At 35.9% G+C, this 16,539-nt stretch overlaps 1 protein-coding gene across 1 annotated transcript; it reads left to right on the forward strand.

Annotated features, from left to right (window-relative positions):
* The first annotated feature begins 2,104 nt into the window (after positions 1 to 2,104).
* LOC149829997 (TRAF-like superfamily protein) lies at positions 2,105 to 15,613 on the forward strand. Its single transcript, XM_090015661.1, has 2 exons — positions 2,105 to 3,089; positions 15,209 to 15,613. Exons 1-2 carry the CDS (start codon positions 2,169 to 2,171, stop codon positions 15,410 to 15,412), a joined length of 1,125 nt encoding a protein of 374 aa, XP_089871787.1. The 5' UTR covers positions 2,105 to 2,168; the 3' UTR covers positions 15,413 to 15,613.
* The last annotated feature ends 926 nt before the right edge of the window (positions 15,614 to 16,539 follow it).

Genomic DNA, 16,539 nt, shown 5'->3' on the forward strand with positions numbered 1-16,539 from the left:
AACCTGATCAGTTGGTAGCCCTAGATTAGCTCATTGCATTCAGATTCGGATGTGAAATGGAAGAAATAACATGTGGAATTGAATCACATCGCTAAATCGGATACTACTTGATTTATTGAATTCAACTAATTCAGATTATGACAGATATGTGATTCAATCCCAATCATAACATTCCTAATGTCAATCAAGACTATTCACACCGATTTAGGCATCCTCCCCATGTATAGGGATAGGGATGCACAACGAGCTGAGCTAGCTCGGCTTGTTTAAGCTGGGTCTGAGCTCGTCCGTGAACATAAATGTACCAAGCTTGAATACAAGTCCAGGCTTAGTGTGCATAAACTAGCTGAGTTTGATCAAGTCGAACTCGATTAAGCTCGAATAAATATATATAAAATATGTCCAATATAATTCATACGAGTTAGTGTCTGCTTACTGGGTAGGGTGCTGAGATCGAATTGGGCCTCACTTTTTTTGCTGAACGCTAATATAGTGGTTTTAGTATTTGTATATTTTTCTGGGTCACGATAGACAAAAAACATGGTTTGGTGTAGTGGTGAGTTGTTTGTGCAGTGATTGAGGAGGTTAGATAAGAGCATTTTGAAACAAGCTGAGTTCAAACAGCCCAAGCTCAGCTAGTGTGCATCCCTACCCACATCACACTCAAACACGGCATTTTTGTCCATCTTTTTTTAAGTTGCAGGATTATTTATTCCCAATTTTCAATGCGTGGATAAATATTCAACGACTATTTATCTCCACAATCAGTCACCCCCCTAAATAAGCTAAGAGTGACCGTATCTGTCCTTGGCGTCAAATAACTATGATAGTAGTTAATTTTCTGTGTAATTTCTTCGTAAAAGTAACTTTCTTTAAATCTTAAATCTCCATTGTATATTTTTTAGATTACTGCTTAAGCTCGGAACCTAGCCGAGCCTGAACAATGTCCATTGAAGATCGGCTCCAGCTTGAACAAGAGCATTTTGAAACGAGCCGAGTTCAAACAGCCCAAACTGGGCTAGTGTGCATCTCTACCCACTTCACAATCAAACACGGCATTTTTGTCCATCATTTTTTAAGTTGCAGGATTATTTATTCCCGATTTTCAATGCGTGGATAAATATTCATCGACTATTTATCTCCACAATCAGCCCCCCTATATAGGCTAACAGTGACCATATCTGTCCTTGGCGTCAAATAACTATGATAGTAGTCAATTTTCTGTGTAATTTCTTCCTAAAAGTAACTTTCTTTAAATTTTAAACTAGGGAAAGACGGGTAAAATGGAACTGACGATAGAATTTATGCAATCCCAAATCACAACCCAATTAAATCATGACAAGAAAAATGTTTTGTGCTAATTTTGTGCATAGGATGTTAACTGTTTGGATTCGGTCGGATGTAACCAGTACCAAATTTGACTAATAGAATGCTGGCTGAACGGATGCGAATTTGAATTCATGGTGAAAAGCTCATTCCATATCCTCTTTTTTTTCATGTAAACGCACTCAAATATCAATCAAATCCGAATATTTGTCGGATTCGGTAGTAAAAATTCATAACCATATTTGCATCCGATTAAAATCTGATATCGTTTTGGCTTACCGACTTCTACTAAATGGAGTTGGATAAAATCCAATCCATTGACATCCCTATTTGTGCATATTCCTCAATATTTCTTTCTCGTGTCCTAATGGGCCGAAAAAATTTCTTTATTATTGTTACTTAAATAGAAAGAAGGAAATCCAAAAAGGAAAAATAATATTTTCTTGGGTTGGCGAAAAATAACGTCCATTTTATAGCAATTACCACGTATTTACGATTACCGACCACCCCGAAAACTTAACTGTTTCCTCTCTTTCCATGAATAGCCTGCTCTCTCTCTCTCTCTCTCTCAGGTACGAAATGGTCAGAAGGGTTTATTATGATTGATTTCTAACTGTTATTTTGGTCGTGAGAAGGTACATTATGATCGAATTTCTGTTTGGATTGTCATCCTGTGAATTTTCTTACAGTGGGATCCACAGGAGGCAAAAAAAAAAAAATTTGGGGAGGGGGCGAATAGTGGTAGCTTCTGGGGCGTGGGCGTGAAACTTTCTTGTTCAATTCATACATTGATGAGGAGTGCTTATCGTGGTTGATTTCTATTGTTGGTGGAGGTTGATCCAATGGATACCGTGGAATTGAATGTCGATGAGAAGAAGAAAATGGAAGCAAAGAAAGATGGGTCTCTGAGTGCTTGTGAGTATTTTGATGTTGAATTGGGGCACGAAATCGCGCAGATGCTGCTTGTTGGATTGGCCACCGCTTGTGTGGACCACACTACAGGGGATCTATTCAAGAACCCAAAATCGGTGGCGATTGATTTCAAGAAAGAAATGGTGGATTACCTCCGGCAACAGAGCGAATCGTTCGTCGCTGAATCTGTGATTCAGGAGGAATCGGATGAGAATTCAGACCCCTTCCATCCCACAGAGATCATTTCCAATATGATGGACGATTTCTCCGCAGCGAGGAGGAAGCTTTGGAGCCGGGTCTCGGGGTGGTTGCTCAGCGACATGAGGGAGGACAAGATCGACGATTTCGTTCAGGAGTTGGGGCGGGGAGGGTTCTGGCCGATCGATCGGAGGGAGACGGTATCAGAGATTCTGGTCAAGAACGTCGATTTCAAAAATGAGTATCACTGCGGCTCGAAATTTGATTCCCTTGAAGAGCTCGAGGATCACAAGAAGGTGTGCAGGTTCAGGGTTATGAATTGTCGGAACGAAGGGTGTCGTTCCACGTTCTGCGCGGTGTATGCGGAGAAGCACGACTCGGACTGCCCGCTCCAGGTTTTGGATTGTGAGCAGGGGTGCTCGGAGAAGGTTCTGCGGCGCGAGATGGACAGGCATTGCATTACTGTTTGCCCCATGAAGCTTATCAAGTGCCCCTTCTATCAAGTTGGTTGCGAATCAAGCTTTCCTTGGTGCAACACCAAGCAGCATTGCGCTGAATTCCTTCGTTCACACATGGTATATGTCCTTCAAGCTATTCATAAACATGATATATCGGTGGAAGACCTCAAACAGCGCGTTTCCTTGCTCGAGAAGGTGTGTCTTGTACCATTCCTTCCTCATTTATTCTTTCTTTTACCTTTCCATATGATTTTAGATCTTCATTTTCTGTATGACATGGTGTCTCCCATTGTGTATGTTTTTATATGCTTTCTGATACAGCATTGCTTGCTATGCTAGCTACGAAAAATTAGAAGCGTTCCACAAAATTGGAATCCTTCCAATTCTCTAAATTCTTATCTTTCTCATTCAAATGATTTTTCTAGCCTTTGATATCCACAGAATTGGCTGCTATCTTGATTGAGTTAAAACCTGTGTGCCATCCCAAAATCTTTCATATTCCTTGCCATAGTCTCCCTTCAACTTTTCATTGTCTGCATTTTTTTCTTATTTCTTTCCATTTGTATCGCATCAACCTTTTATATGGTGCTATAATATGTCTTTATATGAAGTGCCTGATACTCGTGTAGTGTGTGCTATAATTGTAACTCTTAAAAGTCATCTATGCGTCCATTTTAATGTACGCTTTTTAGATACATGAATGCCTTCTTGCTGTTGTTTCATAGTTGCAAGGCTTACACATGCGAGTGTTGCTCCTATAGTGATTTTTAAAAAGTGCCCTTTAATCCTAGAAACACTTATCTATCGCATAACACAACAATGTATGCCACTTCATGTATTCTTCAGTTGTTGAAGCATTCATTATCATGTAATACCCCATGAGATTCTTTGAATTTCATAATCCAATACTAAAGGTTATATGCAAACCAAAGACTAGACAGAGTTCTTGTCCTGCAAATTCCTTGATGTTTTTTTGGAGTTTCAAGCAATGTCATAAATCTTGTATTGGAAAGGCTAGGGATGCGGGTATCATAAGATATGGAGAAAAAAACACTTAAATTTTGCAAAAAATAAAAAAATAGAAAAAATCTAAAACTTATCTAAAAATAAAAATTTCATAAAATACAAAAAAAAAATTAAGCATATGTAGAGGCATTAAATTGAAGTGATCAAATAAAAATAAACATAGACTACTAACATGTCATTAACATCAAATAGAGTTCGGTAGCAGTATAGTTCACTGCATGACTGCAAAAGTCAACAACTTCAATACAACAAGACTCATCACTTGTCTTCATTATCAAACATTTTGCATTCAAAATCAAAGATGATACCTTGTTGTGCCTCTTGTTGCTCATCATCTAATTACCACAAATGGTTTTAATTTAAACTCAAAATAAAATATTACTGCATACACAAGCCAAAAGGTTTACATAACATGATGTTAGGACTAAAGCCCATACAAAGTTATAAACTAAAGCTCTCTCTCTCTCTCACACACACACATACACACACACACACACACACACACACACACACACACACACACACACATATATATATATATATATATATATATATATATATATATATATCTCTCTCTCTCTATATATATATATATATATATATTCAAATGAATTTTCTAGCCTTTGATATGCACAGAATTGGCTGTTATCTTGATTGAGTTAAAACCTGTGTGCCATCCCAAAATATTTCATATTCCTTGCCATAGTCTCCCTTCAAGTTTTCATTGTCTGCATTTTCTTCTTATTTCTTTCCATTTGAATCGCATGATGCTTTTTTATGGTGCTATAATATGTCTTTATATGAAGTGTCTGATACTCGTGTAGTTTGTGCTATAATTGTAACTCTTAAAAGTCATCTATGCATCCATTTTAATGTACGCGTTTTAGATACATGAATGCCTTCTTGCTGTTGTTTCATAGTTCCAAGGCTTTACACATGTGAGTGTTGCTCCTATAGTGATTTTTAGAAAGTGCCCTTTAATCCTAGAAGCACTTATCTATCACATAACACAACAATGTATGCTGAAAGAAGACGAGTTCTTGGATTATCATCAAAAGAAGCTTCAAATAGCTTCAATCAAAATACCGAAAAGAGAATGCACATAAGAACCACAAGGGTTCATACAACAATACCCAAAGAAGAGGTATTCAATAAAGCAAAAAGAATTTTATTGAATGGGTAAAACACCCTTAAAGTCATACATAATAAGGGAAAATAGCCCCATATTTGCAATACACAAAGGAGGGCTTCAAGAGGGAGTCGTTGGGCTCCCAACGACTCTAAATAGAACCATTGGGAGTCCAACGACTCCCTAGCACAACTCTACTTTTTGACTTTGGTCAAAAAGTAGAGTCTAAAAGGGTCCAACAAAATAAAGGTTAAAAAAGCTAACTTAACTAGTTTCTAACTAGAGTACAAAACTAAGGTAACAAACTAAAAAGAGTTACATTATGATATTACTTTTTTAACACTCCCCCTCAAACTTACGGTTGAATAACCAAAAGTTTGTTTAAGAGAAAGTAAAATCGAAGAGCAGCGAGAGGTTTGGTAAAGGTCCCAAAACTTTAGCGACGACAAAAGTCATCGCTAAAAGTGTTTTTGCAGAAACAATGACGTTGAGTGCGTACCTAAGGGTTGCACAACTACCACTAGGGGTGGCAATTTCTGACCCGACCCGCCAACCCGCCTCTTAGGCGGGTTCGGGTTGGGCTTAAGCCAACCCGTTTAAAAAACGGGTCGACCCGCGTAACCCGTTTATTAAACAAGTCGGGTTCGGGTTGGGGGTATGCCAACCCGGCTGACCCGTTTAATAAACGGGTTAGGCGGGTGGGTCAACCCGCCAACCCGACCTGTCAACCCGACCCGCCAACCTGACTACCTGCCAACCCGACCCGCAAACCTGACCCGCGAACCTGAAAACCCGTTTACCCGACCCAACCCATTTATTAAATGGGTTGGCGGGTCGTGTTGGGTTACCCGTTTATTAAACGGGTCGGGTTCGTGTTTGCCACAGCTGACCCGTTTAATAAACGGGTCGGGTTCGGGTTGAGGTATGCTGACCCGCCAACCCGCCAACCCGACCCGATTGCCACCCCTAGCTACCACTCTCTCTCTCTCTCTCTCTCTCTCTCTCTCTTTCTCTCTCTCTCTCTCTCTCTATATATATATATATATATAAGGAGTGTAATAAGTTAATCTGTAATCTTTAACACCAGATTTGAATCCAACACTTGCTTTAGTTTATGCTTTTGTAGGTTGTTGATTTTTGAACTCCTGCAAAATCTTACATGCATGTTGGAATAAGATGATCCAAGCACGGATTTCTACTAACCCAAACGTGTAGATCACATCTGGAGGGTCAGATGTACAAAAAACATTAAAAAATTTAAAATGTTACTGTTTTTTACTAAGGGGTTCCTTATCCACGAGGGTAGCAAACGTTATATATATATATATATATATATATATATATATATATATATATATATATATATATATATATATATATATATATATATATATATATATACGGAGCTAACTTTCTGTACCATGGGAAGGCCTGTTTGGCTGGCTGAGATGCACCTCATGTACTGGAACAGATATGACTAGCTCTCCAGAGCCAACAAGGGCAAGATTCTGACCTCCAGTGCATGGGCACCCTGTCACACCCCCTAGAAAGAAAGATTGATTTGATTAGCTGTGTCAACCAATGAGTTTTCAACATTGCTACGCAATAACTATGATTTATGAGATAAGTCTCTACTGGTCTCCACATAGATAAATTCACATTATTTTTTTCTCATTGTCTTTGAGTAATTAGTCCAGTAGCTTTTGCAGCTATTTTTTTCTCATTGTCTGGTCTCCACAAACACCCTTTCATTTTTCTTCCATAAACGGAATAGATGGTATGGACATTTTCTGTAGTGGAGTGACTTTTTAGTGGTAAAGAGGGATAGCAATTATTCCATGTGAGTCTGAATCACATTTGGCTCAGATAGCTACCGTTCTTAACTTCCATATATCTGAACTTAATAGACAAAAGCCCATTCTGTAGCATATTTTACATGTAAAAGCCGTTTTATTTTACTTGCAGATTAGATTCAGTTTGGGGATCAAATAAGATGGCTGGCCCTAGTTGCAATCTCTTAACCAAGGGATCTCATATTTGAATCCATGGGGGTCAACCTGATGCTTGACTATAATAAAAATATTTTAGTTTGTCTGAATGCAACATTTTCAAGATGGTTTTAAATAGGGATGGACAATGGGCCGGGCAGCCCGTGCCCGGCCTGAATGGGTCGGGCTTGGGCTTAGTTTTTAGAAGAAAGCCTGAGCCGACAAAATCATGGGTTGGGTCGGGCCACCCCCGGGGCTACAAAATGGCCACGGTGCTAAATGAAACATGCTAATAGATTTCTGGTATTTTTTTCGAATTTCTGACCATCATACAAATGTGATCTATATGCTTATTTTTATAGGAATCACTTCTTAGATTGTTTGATTCAGATGCATGGATAGGTTTTATAAGGTTTCAAAAAATCAATGGCCTACAATTTTTTGAGTCTCCAAATACCATTTTTTCCACATCCAAAATGCATGATCCAAGTGTTGATTTCTAGTAAATCAATCATGCTGAACACATCTATGGGGTCAAAATTTTGAGAAAAACACCATAAATGCAATAGAATGTTTCATTTAACTACGTGCCCATTTTGTAGGTTTCCATTTCCCTATACATATATATATATATATATATATATATTCAAATCGAGCCAAGTATGTAATTCAAAAAATGAATCTATCTTGGATCCTGTTATCATTGCAAAATTTTACTTTTGCAAGTCAAACTGACCTTTGAAAAAGATTTTGAAAATAACTCGCCTCCGTTTTAAAATGCAGGATAATTCTGAAGAATGAGACTCGCTTGTCGGTACGAGGTTTAACTGTTCCTGACACCATAACCAGGGGTAATTGAACCAATATCAACCATGCGCTTTGTTTTGCTCAACTGGTCTAAATCAATGTTCTATTTCCTAAATGCACAAAGAATCAGGCATGTGCTATGACTTAGAGAAATTTTTGATTGAAAAACATGATGTATGCTTGAAATATTTTAGAATATTTGGAAAAGTAGAAACTTTGAAAATCATGAATCAGGATTTGAGAAGTAATTTGAAGAAAGAAAAATTGATTTATGAAGAAAAGCGAAGCTTTATGAGAAAATCGAATTCTGGAGAAATTCAAATAACTTTGAGAAAATTGATTTTTCTGAGATGAATTTGGAAAATATATCAAAAGGGATGGGCCTGTGGCCCTATGAAAATCCTTTCATGATGCAATCTAACTTACATGAATGAATGCAATTTTGAAGAAAACATTTTCTGAAGAACTTTTGAGAAAATTGTTTGAAAAAGACATTTTTGTGCCTTGTAGAATTTCAATAAGATAGATTCTCCTCGTATCCCTGACTATGGCCACAGATATGGATTGAATCTAATCAATTTAATTCTAAAAGGAGAAAATATTTAGAAAACTTTGAAATATGCAATGTTTTTTTAAAATAGCTTAAGAGTGTAGGCTGATTGTGGCTTAAAAGAAGATAAATCTGGATTTTGTTCATATTCTGACTATGACCATAAATACGAACTCAATCGAGTTTATTAACTTCTTATAAGCTAGTGCACATGTCATTCGTGTAGACCATGGTGAATTTGAATATGCATGAATCATCATCTATCACACATTAACATCATTGAAAAATAAAACTATATGCAATGCAATCCTATTCTAAGCAAGAAAAGTAAGTTCTTATTCTAAATTTATTTACAATTTACATCAATTAATTGAAAAGAAATAAAGAAAAATAAACAAAATACAGTCTTGGATATCCTTGCAAAACTAGCAAACTTGTTAGTGGCAAAAATGTCGGCTTTTCTGGATTTATCCAATAATATCTGGAAATTACTGGATTTATCTGGATATAAGCCCTTTTCCATGTTTACCTGAGATAAACATAATAAAGTATGATATAAAATTGAATAAATAATAAAGATAAACAATTTTAAAATTCGTAATTTAGAGAAAAATGACAAAAATACCCTTGAAAACAAGACTATGGCCTTGAAATTAGGGTTTTCAGAAAAAAATTTGGTAAAACTTTGGATTTAGGGCTCAAATGGATTCAAATCAAACCCAAATCGGGTATGAAGTACCATAGCATGATTATAAACATGATCAAACCCTAAAAATATGAAAAAACATGCATAAAAATTTGAAATACCACAAAAAGAACAAATTTTAACGGTGTTTTACTCGAATCGGGACTCCGCAGGCACCCTATTTTCATGATTTAATCAAACAACATATCAAATGAACTTAAAAATTAAAACTAAAATTAAATTGTATTAAAAAAATATATATTTTTGATATTATTCTAATACGAAAATTGAATAAAATCCTAAAATATACGATTTTTGCCCGCGGGCATGTACCTGTCACAGTGTCAGGCCCGAATCAGGTATCAAATCACAATGGAAATTCATAAAAATTTATAGAGAGATACTAGACAGAAAAACAAAGATTTTTCTTTTTACAGATCGGAAAAATCATCTTCGGTTAGGGAGATATCGTTTCGACAATATAGGCTCAATTCTGACGAATATATAACGATTTGAAATAAGTACATCCGGTTTCAGATACAGGAAAATATAGCAAATCATATTAAAAAATTATAAAATTTTGGCAGTGAACAACAGATACATAGAGGAAGATTTTTGCTTTTACGAATCATAGATCGGATCTCCGGTTAGGAAGATATGATCGACACAAGTTGATATAGGATTTAAACAAGGTATAACGAGCTCTGAGAAACTGATTATACTTTCTGACAAAGAAAAAATAGCAAACAGATGCATAAAAATATGAAAAATTTACAGTAAATACTAGACATCAAGACAAAACCACTGTAACTTACGGATCGTCAATCGGATCTCTGACGAGGGAGATATCACCTCTGCAAGTTGTTCCCGAATCCCAATAGTGATTTCACGGTTTAAAAATCATGGTTCGGTTTCTTATTTTTTTGACAGAATTACAGAATCCAAAATAATCCGATTTTCTATGGAAAGTCACTGACAAACCCGTGAACCAATCATAAAAAAATTGTATTTTTTTGAAGAAAACTTAATCATGAAATAACGGGATTTCCGCGTGCCCGAGATCAAAACACATGGATATTCGATATAACATTAAAAACCCTAATCTAAACATGAAAAATAATGAAGAAAATATGTAAATAACACAACGAAATTGGATTTGATGCTGGAATAAGTAAAATAAACATCAATATGATAAGAAAATAAAAAAAATTCAAGGAATACACAGTTGGATTTGATTTGGCCTTCGAAAAGAGGGATTTGACCAATTAAACGGGCGAATCTCATCTTTTATTTGGCAAAAGCATAAAAAATAACAATTTAAACAATTCCAACGGATTAGAATCATAAAAAACACCATTAAACAATATTGGATCACTTTCTTGAATCGATTTTACGGTTCTTGAACGAAATCTAAGCTTAAATCCAACACACAAGGGGCCATAATGGTGAGATATACGAAATAAACATTAAAAAATTAATAAAACTAGTGAAATAATGTGGAAGAAGTTTACCTTGGGGCTGCAGCTTCAATGGAGGAAGGAGAACTGCTGGAGAAGAGAGAGAGAGAGAGAGCAAGAAATAATGAGAGAGAGCCTAGGGGTCGACCCCCATAGAGCCTCTTTTTATAGTTTTTTGAAAAAGCTATTAATTAGGGCTAATTAATGAGAGTTTTGACTTTTCAAAATCTTACCTAAACTAACTAAAAGGGGGGGGGGGGGGGTTGAAAGTCCTAACCTAGGTGGGATTCTAACTAGCCTAACCTAATTAACTAAGAAAGACTCTAAATGTGGCGCCACTTGTTTTTCTTCAAAATCCTATTTTTTAAAACTTTAAAATCAAGGTTAAAATCTAAAGTAAAAATGTAATTTTTAAAATCAAGTTTGGACTCTTCTAGACTCCTAACGTAACTAGGACACTGACTAAGCCTAAGCTAACCCCAACTTCTTCAAGTGTGGCGCCACCAAGAATGGGTCCCACTTGATTTTTCAAAAACGATTTTAAAATTTTAAAATACAGGTTTTCAAGAAGGGGTTTAGAATGAGGTTGGTTTTGAAATTGGAGGTTTTGAGTCCATCAGAGTTCTGAATGGATCAGGACTCCTCCAGATATGGTGCCAACTAAGTGGGCCCCACACCAGTTTTTTGAAAAAGTTGGAATAAAGATTATAAATGGTTTCAAAACAGAATTAAAATCACCGAATGAAAATCAGAGGTTTTGAAAATAGAGTCCTAAGCGAATTAAAACTCTAGACCAGAGTCCTAAACCAACTGAAACTCTAAATTTATATTTTTGAAAGCCAAACGAAGAAGTTTTTTTAAGGATTTTCTCAAAACTAGCGAAAATAATTCAGAAAATGCAGTCAGGGTTAGAGTTCTAACTCAACCGAAACTTTGAAATAGAGTCTTGAATCAACTGAGACTATGCATAATGGACTAATTTTTGAAAAACTAGTTATGAGAATGAAAATAGAAGTAGAAACATAAATCAGAATGGAGTCCTAACCGGATTAGGACTCTGGGACAGAGTCCTGATAGGACTGAAACTTTAGATTTTTGGCATTTTTGAAAGATAAAGAAATTTTAAAAAGTTTTCTCAGAATTTGATAAAATGAGATGAAAAATGAAGCTAGAGTCAGAGTCCTAGTTCAACTGAAACTCTTGAAATAAAGTCCTAAGTTGTCTGGAACTCTACAAAATTGGACTTTTTTTTCGAAAAATAGGTGAAAAGGTTTTAAAAACGAGTAAAAATGGGGCTTAAAATAGAAGTCAGAACAGAGTCCTGATCCGATCAGGACTTTGAGACAGAGTCCTAATTCGACTAGGACTCTAGAGATTTTGATTTTTCTGAAAACAGACAAGAAGATTTTAAGAGCTTTTCGCGAAAACAAGATAAAAACTGAAATCGGAACTAGAGTCCTGATCCAATTAGGACTCTGGGACAGAGTCCTAATTCAATTAAAACTCTTAGAACTTTGAACAAACAAGGAGGTTTTAGAAGCTTTTTCGCAAAAATAGATGAAAACAAAGTGAAAACTGAAATCAGAATTAGAGTCCTGATCCAACTGGAATCTGAGACAAAGTCCTAATTCGACTAAAACTCTTAAAATTTAGGGTTTTCTAGAAAAAAAATGGGTGGATTTTAGAAAACAGGTGAAAATAAGATAGAAATTGAAGTCAGGTTCAGAGTCTTGATCTGACTAGGGCTCTGGGGAAGAGTCCTAATTCGACTAAAACTCTGAGAATTTTTTATTTTTTGAGAAGCAAATGACGAGATTTTAAAAAGGACTTTTGAAAACAAGTTGAAATGAAATAAGAAAATGAAATAAGGATAGAGTCCTGATTCGATTAGGACTCTGGGGAAGAGTTCTAATCCAACTGAAACTCTAAACTTTTGGCAAAAATGAAAGGTTTTGAGAGGTTTTCTCGAAAAGAGATAAAAAAAATAAAAGTGAAAAGTAGAGTCCTGATTCGACTGAAACTCTGGAAAAGAGTCGTAATCCGACTGAAACTCTGAGATTTTGGCCAAAATGACAGAAATGGACAATAGATAAGACTACTTCTGATTTAAAACCAAAATGAAATTTTGAAAAGGGTTTAAAAAGTAAAAAGATAGAGTCCTGATCCGACTATGACTCTGAAAATTTGAGGAATGAAGGAATCCAGAAGCGACACCACCTAGATGGGTCTCATCTGAGAACTGAGATAAGTTAAAATTGAGTTAAAAAAATGAATCCAGATCGTTTTCTAAGAAAAATATTTTGAAATATAAGATTCTGGGGGTTAACAAATTGCAAAATGTCGATTTAAAGACCCAGGTTTTGAAATTGATTTCGAAAGAAAAGTTTTAAAATTCGAATCTGGATTGAAAGATTTTGAAAAACAAGAGTGTTGGATCTCAAAAATGAGATGCAATGACATGCAATGTTATGAAATGATATGAGATGACATACCATGATGTGAGATGATATGAAATGATATGCAATGAGGTGCAAAAGGCAAACCCTGGATGAGAGTTTTGAAATCCCGGACTCCTGGCAGAGATAAAGGATTGGAAATTCTCATCTGAGGATGAAAACTGATAATTGAGATTGAGCCAAAATGAGGATTGAATTTTGATTATAGGATGAAGTATTAAAATTTATTGTAAAATTTGGGCTATGAACAACCCTGGCTCAGATATCGACCAGCTGGTTCCCTGAAGGCTGCAGAGAGTGGGTCCCAGTGGCGAGAGGTAGGTGTTTGTGAATGAAGGTGAAAAATTTGGGGTGTTTACAGATCCCATCTATTCTTTTGTATTTTTTAATTTTTCGCTAAAAGAACCGACCTGGTCCGAATTAGGCCCATGGGACTAACAAGCAGACCATGGGTTTTGTATTAGACCCAGGCCCAACCCGAACTGGGCCTAGGCCCAACCCAGTTGGTCGACGGGTCGGGCTTGACCAAGCCCGACCTGTCAATGGCCCTGGTCAAGCCCGTCCACTAAATGGGCTGAGCTGGCTTGACCCACCCATTCTCCAGCCCTAGTTTTAAAGGACATGAAGGTATGACTTATAACCACCTCAAATTTGACAATGGTTTATGCTGCTAAAATAATGTTGATTTTGGCAATTTGATCGCTATCTTAATCAGAGGACCTCGAGTTTAAGTCCCAGCAGGGGACTTCTCAAGAATGAACTGTCAAGTTAATGACTTTTAATTATATCATGTACTGGCTAGAGCAGTGAATCATGCAGGATGGAATCTTTACCCATATTTAGGAATGGCAGTATCTGATGTAGTTTTTTTAAGGAGGCAGAAGAATGCTAATTTACAAACAATGGCTAACGTAAATTTCACTAAGCAGGCACAACTGTCTTCTTTCACCTGGCTCCAACCCTAAACTTTTTAAACTGGGCACTGTAGCACTTTCAAATTTCTTTAGAGAAATGTATTTAAGGGCAGTAAATGCTTTTGGCCAAAGCATCCACACGTATATGTTTATTACAATCTTTGTTTTCCTTGTAACAAATTATCAGGAACTTCCTTATATCAGCTTGGATGCACTCACAAACTTTGCTGCACTTTTTTTTTCATTCTAGATAAGCTGATCATATTGTGTGCATCATACAACTTGAATGCTTTGTGTTCCTTAACAATGCTTGTGTTCTTTCCATTATTATTGAATCCTATAGATTACTTGTGTACTTAAGAGCTATTTGCATGCAAATGTGATGTTTAAACATGGTTTAGATAAAGATCTGGCCTGTGACAAGTATTTTATCTTCTAAGAAAGGTGCCTACTACTGTTGACAATAGCATTGTTTGCTTATCAATTGTTCAATATGGCCATTTGTTTTGGAGCTTACTAATCATTTATGCAATGAAGCTGGCTCAGTCATATGAGAGCTTCTAGCCATCATATCATAGTCATCTAGTTGTAAGGATGTTATCCCTACTCGAGTTATTTCTTTGTTGTTTTTGTTATATATATATATATATATATATATATATATATATATATATATATATATATATATATATATATATATATAAAGCATCCAACAGAAAAAAAAACTTGGAAATACATGAAAGTGATACATCATGGTGTGATTAAGGTGTAGCCAAAGGGAGAAAGGTAGATGATTGATCTTCTATGTGGTTGAGAAGTCAGAAAATCCAAGCAGAAAAATGAGCAGCATGATTGTGTTGATGCCATCTTGTACAAAAAGTCAGATTCAATACTATGAACAAATTTGTGTGACCTATAAATGAGAAGGAATTGCTCATCAACCATTATTGTCCTCACACTATCTCTCTTCTCATTCATAGCTTATAGATCAAATTTCTTCAAAGTATTGAATGTGTAGTTTTGTCTGACCGGTCAACAAATTCATGTTGTTTGCTTGCCTATGTATTTTTGGACTTCTCGACCACATAAGATGTCACTTATCTACCTTATTCCTTTGGTCTGCACCTTCCTTGAGCACACCAATTATGGGTCACATTCACATATCTCCAAGTTTTTCTTCCATTGGATTCTTGGTTTCTTAGTAGACATGTCAGAATAAGGTAGTAGAAGGGTTCTGCAGATTATATACTTGGGAAGAATCATGTTAAGAAATTTAGTTTTGATTTCTTCATGAATGTGCAGTCTCTTTCTCCTACTGAGAAATCAGAAGCTTTGGATGTGAGGTCATTGACATTGATAATTAAGGAACAGGAAAGTCTATTGAAGGCACTTGAAAAGGATATTGGCAATGTCAACCAAGAGAGTGCACAGGCAGAGAACCTGTCCTCCAAAGTAATGGAGCAGGAACAGAAGGTCCAGAACATGGAAAAACACATTGATGGTTGACCTTATTCATGAAGATGAGGATGTCTACCATCCCCAGATCTTTTCATGTATTGATGTACCTGTCTTGAGTGTTGCTATTATATGTGATAATTCTATATTTTATATTTCATGATGTTTGTGTAATGTTTTCATTCCTCTTGCTAGTCCCAACTAGCAGACTTATATACCAAAATCTGATTTAATTAATTTTTTCCCCTGTTCCATCTGTGGGCTATACAGAGTTGCCGCCTCATCAGACTAATCGTGCATTTGATGCTTTTTTCTTTCTTTTTTTATATGTACACTTTCTGAAATTATTGTTTAGTTTTCCATGGACCTTTCCTAAACTGTATATGTGGAATATGAACCCAATGTGTAATTGGAACTGTACGATATTGCAAGTTTGCTCGTGCTGTCTGAGCATCAATTGCTTTATCATATGGTATAGGAGCTGCTTATGAATTCTCATATGAATGTCTAAAATCCCTTCATTTTCTTCCTTACCAGGTTTTGTGGAAGCACCCAAAAAATTCCATCAAAATATACAAACGCAAGGGAAAGAAATATACTTTTAGATAAAAGATGTATCCGCAATATCAGTCACATTTTAATTTGGTGGTGCTCAAATGCATTCTGAATACTAATAATTCCAAAAAGGTGGGACAAGCTGCAAAGTTGTATGGTCAACAAAACTACACTACCCCAATTTATTGCAGTTTTTCAGTTGGCGGCATCTAAAATGCCATCAAGGAATTGTTTGATTTGGCCCAAGGTTTTCAAGAAGGGAAACAAAAATGAAAAACGCGTTGAGAAACCAAAATGAGAAAACGAATATATATATATATATATATATATATATATATATATATATATATATATATATATATATATATATATATATATAAACATGGTAATTGCCTGACCACTTTTCAGCCTCTCCAGACAGGCGCGAGCATACATCGCATGTGTATGGGTTCAGCATGCTGTAGCATTAAAAATGCTTTTGAAGTGCCGCTAAAGGTTTAGCAGCGCTTTAAAAGCACCGCTAATATAAGACCCACAAATTTCTTGGAATTTTAATCAAAATAAAGAGAATTTTTGTGTGAAAAATTCAAGTTATAAAACTATTGATAAAATAGGTGACTTAA

Source organism: Nuphar pumila, chromosome 8, assembly GCF_984573655.1.
Source record: "Nuphar pumila chromosome 8, dmNupPumi1.hap1.1, whole genome shotgun sequence".
NCBI classification, from domain to species: Eukaryota; Viridiplantae; Streptophyta; class Magnoliopsida; order Nymphaeales; family Nymphaeaceae; genus Nuphar; species Nuphar pumila.